This window comes from Tinamus guttatus, unplaced genomic scaffold (assembly GCF_059628265.1).
Source record: "Tinamus guttatus ecotype Peru unplaced genomic scaffold, ASM5962826v1 Tinamus_guttatus_pri_ptg000488l, whole genome shotgun sequence".
In the NCBI taxonomy this organism is placed as follows: Eukaryota; Metazoa; Chordata; class Aves; order Tinamiformes; family Tinamidae; genus Tinamus; species Tinamus guttatus.
In genome coordinates this window covers 230,615-236,614 of record NW_028289022.1, presented here as the reverse complement: position 1 = coordinate 236,614, position 6,000 = coordinate 230,615, and the positions used below count along the sequence as shown (strand labels likewise).

General features: G+C 37.2%; 1 protein-coding gene across 1 annotated transcript in view; it reads right to left on the bottom strand.

Annotated features, from left to right (window-relative positions):
* Nucleotides 1–326: 326 nt before the first annotated feature.
* The window catches only part of NDUFAF2 (NADH:ubiquinone oxidoreductase complex assembly factor 2), a 50,062-nt gene continuing 44,388 nt past the window's right edge, over nucleotides 327–6,000 (bottom strand). The window contains exon 4 of the mRNA XM_088533164.1: nucleotides 327–602. Coding sequence (XP_088389290.1) covers nucleotides 345–602 — 258 coding nt within the window. The 3' untranslated portion in view covers nucleotides 327–344. The remainder of the gene's footprint in view (nucleotides 603–6,000) is intronic.

Sequence of the window (6,000 nt, the reverse complement as noted above, 5' to 3'; positions counted from 1 at the left end):
TTCATTATATTTAAACTGTGTCTCAAAAAAGTAAAAAATAAATCATTTTACAAAAGCTGTTTGTTCATTTAACTAGAAAGCCTCTTACTAAAGAGATGTAATGAACAATCGAAGAATAGCAACTGTTTAAAAAAACCCAAACTAGTCCCTAGTAATATATCCTCTCTTTCACTAAATCCAAACATTTTAAAAGTGGTTTGTGATAATTAAGCTTATTGTAACAATTCTGCAAAAATAAACATAGCTTTAATATTACTTTATTGCACACACAGGATACAGTGATTGTGTTCTCCTTTAAAATATTTATCCATTGGCAATACCTGTACTTCAGTTTAATAAATTCTTTATTTATTTTGACTGCTGCTGCTGCCTGGCGGCATCCAGGAACCTGGCTGAAAAGTATTTGCAGTGCTCGTGGGATCCTGAGAAGGCTCCTGTTTTCCATAGTAGGGGGCTGATGCGTGGCCCTTCACATGAGTACGAACTGGTTCTGCAACAAGTCCTGCCTTGTATTCCTTGGCCTGAAGCAGCTTGTCCTTTTCAGCTACATCTTTGATTTTCTGTTTCATTTCTTCTCTATAACTTTCATTCCTAAGAATCTCCTAATAAAAGAAACACAGTAGAAAAGGATACTTAGATAAAATAGAAATAAATATAGTATACGATATTGGAATAAAACACATAAGCAGTCCTTGTTTTCCTTGTTTTACACTCCACGTTTTAAGGTAAGCAAGTAAAATAAAATGATTAATTGTTAAACTGCAAAATTAACTGTTTTGTACAACTTGAATTTCAGCCCTTGTTTAAAATGCTCCTAGTGTGCTGATCAGACTATCAGTCTGCATTGTGGTGTCTTAGTTTCACTGTTCTGTTGGATCAAAAGGGAAAAATGATTAAATACGTCAGTATCAAATGTTACTGCGAAAAATGTATTAATAATCAGGTTACATTTTACATCATTTTCTGTGTAGAATTTCCTGATATTTATCCTTATAACTCACTGTACCTCTGAGTTTAGATATCTGTGACCAGGGCCCAGTTTTGGGCACTATTGGTGTGCAATCCTGGCTCTGCTTTGCTGAGAAGAATTGAAAAAAATAATAAAAAAAGAAGAACCCTGAGAATTACTGAGATGGTAATAATAGCTGGAGAGAAAGCAAAACAAAATAAAACACTAGCAAATGGATATAAAACTCTCCAAGGGAGAGGACACAAAGTAACGCAACAGGGATGCAGAGGAGAACGGGCGCCAGTGCGCTCTGACGAGTCCTCGCCTGGCGGCCACCTGGCCAGCAGCCTCTGCTCTTTATTCACAGCAGCTTCTACAAACTGCTGACAGTATTTCACGAAACTCTATTTTGAAATATAGTTGGGTACATGTTGAAGCTAGACATTCACCAGTATAGGTGACCACTAGTGAACTGCAAGTTGGCTACTGTGGAACCACAACGAAGTATCAAGGCTATGAGCTGAAGCAAGTGTGATTAGTAACTTGTACACCGAACAGCAGAAAAACAGCAGGTAGGAAAGGCTGGTAAGTTGTATACAGGAAAACCCACAGAACTCTTAAAGTCAATGCAAACAAACAAACAAACAAAAAAAAAAAAAAAAAAAAAGGAAAAAAAAAAGCTACAAGAAAAAACGAGGTTCATCCTTCATCTGTTATCATGTTTCCTAGAGGAAGGATGATCTGCAGATACAGCTAACAAAATATCTCTGTGCTTTGGTAGGGCAGATGGTGAGGTTTATTAGAAGGAAAAGAAAGCTGGGATGAATTTACATCATACTGTGAACCCAAATACAACTTAGCAGCAACCAAAACCATGTTGTGAGGGAGCTGCTGCTGGCTACATTTAGAACTGTGATACATAAGAGAAAAGGCTGAACAGCCTTTTCCAGGTTACAAGTATATGCCAAATATAGGAAAAACTAGGCCAGTATACCTCTCTGAGCAGAAATCCATGAAACTGTTTTAGGAAGGGTATTAAAGTAAATGCAATACGCCAATGATTTGAAGTTACAAGCATGCACAACATTTAAGAGCATATAAAATTATTTTAAGATTACCCAGAGATATCATGAAAATTAACATATTTTTCTTCCTTTATAATTGTCTTTATATCTAAATTCACAGACATACAGATCAGAGCCAAAATACATTACATAACTTAGCACAAAAATACACAAATAACATACAAACATGTTTTCAATGAAAAGGTGGCAGGGGAAGGGATTCTCCCCTATGCACATTAAAATGTTGTGAAATGTCACAAGGTCAAATTTTAAGCAGTCAAAATAACATAAATTAATTATTACTTCTTTCATTTTTGCCCTCAATTATCCTCATTTGCCGGTACAAAACTATTAGAAACTTACTGATTTCGAAGTAATTATTCCTACAGTGCTTGTAATACACAACTCTTGAGAAACAAGGACATATACCCTTGTAATATCTGAAGAGTCTGAAGTATCAAATGATTTATTAAAAACAAACGGAATTCATTTACTGTGAACAGCTACTTACTAATTTCAAACCTTTTACAGGGACTGCATTAGCACTGTTACCTACCTTACTTTATACAGTCAGATAACAGCTGTAATTAAATTCCAAATGCTTTAAAAGTCCATATTATACTTGGATGGGTAATTGTCATCTGGTTTTCAGATTCAGCTAAGACTATTTAATGAGCTTTCACTGGTCAAAGTATAGTTCTGATTTAGTAAAATAAACATTCTGATCTTGGAAAAAATGTAAGAAGTGATTATCATCAGTCTTAAAAAATACTGAGGTGACTTGTTCAGAATCTATACAATCACATCAGGGCAAAAAAGTGCAAGCGAAGGAGACTCTGTACATCCAATTGATGCATGAAATTCACACCACTTATATGTATAGTGAAATAAGACTTCATACCCTAGGATAAATATGAAACAGGAATCTTGTACTTGGCACAGTACAAAAACTGGGTTAAATATGTAAAAGTTTTCTTAGTATTTTATGCTTTGATACTGATGAGTTTGTTCTGTGAAAGTGCCTCACAGGGTACTGAGCCCTTTTTTCTTCTTTCCTTTTTTTTTTTTTTTTTTAATAGGTCACCAGCAAATAGTTTGCTTTATTCTAGAGCCTTTCTAGGAAAAGTATTTTTTCACCACTGATTTCTAAATACTATTGCTTCAGTTACCATAACCACTGCAGTTTTGAGTAGTTACCAGACTGAGGTTCTCCTGCCATTACAGGAAAAATAAATGTAATTCCAAATTTCAATAGGATAATTAATCATGATGCAAAAAATCATTAAACTATTGTGTGCATATTATGGGATAAATTATCTTTATAATGGGGCTGGAACCACTCTTCCCAAAGGTGGTCTCAGCCCCCATGGGCCCTGCTTCCTGCGGGAGCCGCTTCCGTCCTGCTCGCCACGCTCAGGGAGGGAGAGCTCGTTTGGCTGCACTTTGGACGACACCGCCCCGTTCATATCTGTTATCTTTCTCCTCCTCCGAGATGAGCTGGCATATTTTATAAAAGGGTTAGCTTAATTTGCAACTGTCCAAGGAAACACATCAAGAAGCTTTCTGAGGAAACATACGAATGTGGATTTATAATGTGCTCTGACCATTAGGAGAAACATGGCATCTACCTAACACATGTACTACATCTACCAGATAACTGGCGGCCACAGTGCTCGCTTTAGCCTTTCAACATTCTCTACTGGTGTGCTCTGCGTACAAATAAATATCAACTCCTTGACTTTGCAATTCTCAGGAGGCCACATGACAGCCAAAGAATATTAGAAATGCTATTTGTCATTTGAATTAAAATGGAAACCTGAGGATTAGGATTATTCTGCAAAAATAAAAAATGAAGCATGCCAAAAGACAATCAGCCACCTTTTAGACCTACTGAAAACCCAACCTTTAGATGATCACCTTAACTCCCAACATTTGGAACAAGGCAGACCCAGTGAGGCCAGGTCTAAGTCCAGCAATGACTCCTACAATTTAAGTGGGATGTAGAATAAAAACTATTACTACTACTACAGCTATTTATGTGATTTAGGTGAAAATATCTTCCCTTCTTAGCAAGGCAGTGTTTAAGAAAATGCTGTCTAATGTTTTCTTGAAGAACTTAACATTATTACTAAGGAAACACCAGTGTGGCTCTGTGGAGTTTACCGTGGTAATGGCAGCGCCTCCACGAACCAAGAATGAAACACAGCCTGTTGGCAGCGCCAGCAGAGCATGCAACCCGCTGCTGCCTCCCCTGTGCAGTGCTGCAAAACAGATCTGGCTTTTCCTTGCCCCTGGCATTTGAACCCTCCGTGTCCATCTCCTACATCTGAGGAAGAAAGTGAGGACCTTCTGTAACTTCCATCTTTCTCCCAAACACTTGCAAACTCTCTATACTGCCCCGCTTCTCTCTGGCAGCAATTACCAAGGCATTATCTCCTGTTCGGAAACCATATTCACATTCTGCTCCATGGAAGAAATTCAAGAAATCTGTCTCAAATGCAAGGACTTGGGTGGCTACAGGACTGCGCGGAGTCGCTGCTTGGCAGGTGGTAGACTGGAGAGGCACATTCTTCCGTTCTCACCTTGTTGCCGCTTTGCAGTTTTCTAATCAACTTGCAGCCTTACAGAATAAATTAAATGCAGACATAGCAGAAATTTCACTTCATCCTAGCAGGAAAAAGCCGGAGATGTGAAAAAATTCTCTATATCTGCTTGTTCCCCTAGCTGGGGTCTTGCTTAGTAGTGACTAGTCCTTGCAGAAACACATTCCTTACTATTCTTCTCCACAGGCAAATAAACCTTTCCCTCCTGTATCACCACTGAACCCCACAATCCATAGGGCTATTTTGTTTTGTTTTTAAGAAATCCTTCTTCCTTTCCTTTTACTTCCTCAGTGTTTCCCTCTAAGTCTTCAAGGTTTCTGTGGGCATTATAGCAACTACCTTTCATGAAACATTTTGATTTTCCTGAAAGTAAAGGACAACTGAGACCTGGGAGCACATAACTCTATGGACACAGGAGTTTAGACATGCAATACTCACATGACAACATTCATTTTTATTCTTTCCAGATGATTTTCTTAACACCCTATACCCAAACCCATAAATAATTGTGCATTATTAAAGATACTTCATTTGAAGTGAGTTTGTACTGCGATTCAAGCTTTTCTGTATAGTTGTAGAAACTGTTCCAACATCTTCAATTATCTTAGGTGCATACTCTGAAACACACTCCTGCTTTCTCCCATATTGAACAGGGTTAGCTGGATACTGTTTGATGCCAGAAGTGCGAAACATATGGACAGAGCAAGTATTATTTGACTGTGCACACAGCTCATGTTCATAAAGACCTGCATTTTATTGCCTAAGTTTGAATATTTTATGTTTAAGTATGAGTGAACTTGAACTTTGAACCTTTGTTAAGTATGAATACACAGAAGTTAGCAGAACTCTTTTGATTTAAAATTAATAAATTAGTAAGTAAAAAGGGAAAAGTTAATTTTGAAATAGTATTAATTAAGTTCACTGTTATTATATGAAAAGTTTACAATGTCAGAATATTATTTTACTGACAAATTAACTAAAAACAGAGAAAAGTGCTACAACTTACAGCAAAGCATTTACTTTTATAATACTGCCAAACTGGTTAACTGAACTTCATTTCCCACTTCCATGAGCTAATTAGGAAAGATGAAATAACAGGATATTTCAATACCTTTCTAGACTACAAGGCAGACAGAATATGGTCACTGGAAAGCACTGATTTTTGTTACCCAAGGCAGGTAATGCTAAGCCAGTGTCTGGGCATGAGCTCAGCAGTGAGGAATGATCACTAAAGCAGTAAGTGAAGGGCTGTGCCAGGGCATGGCAAAATCAGAAGAGAAGTAAATGAGAATGGTTTTGCTAAAATACTTATTTAAATCAAATCGTAGGCCAGCTGACTATTGATTTTATAAAAAACACTCTGACTAAATAATTTCAGTCAGTG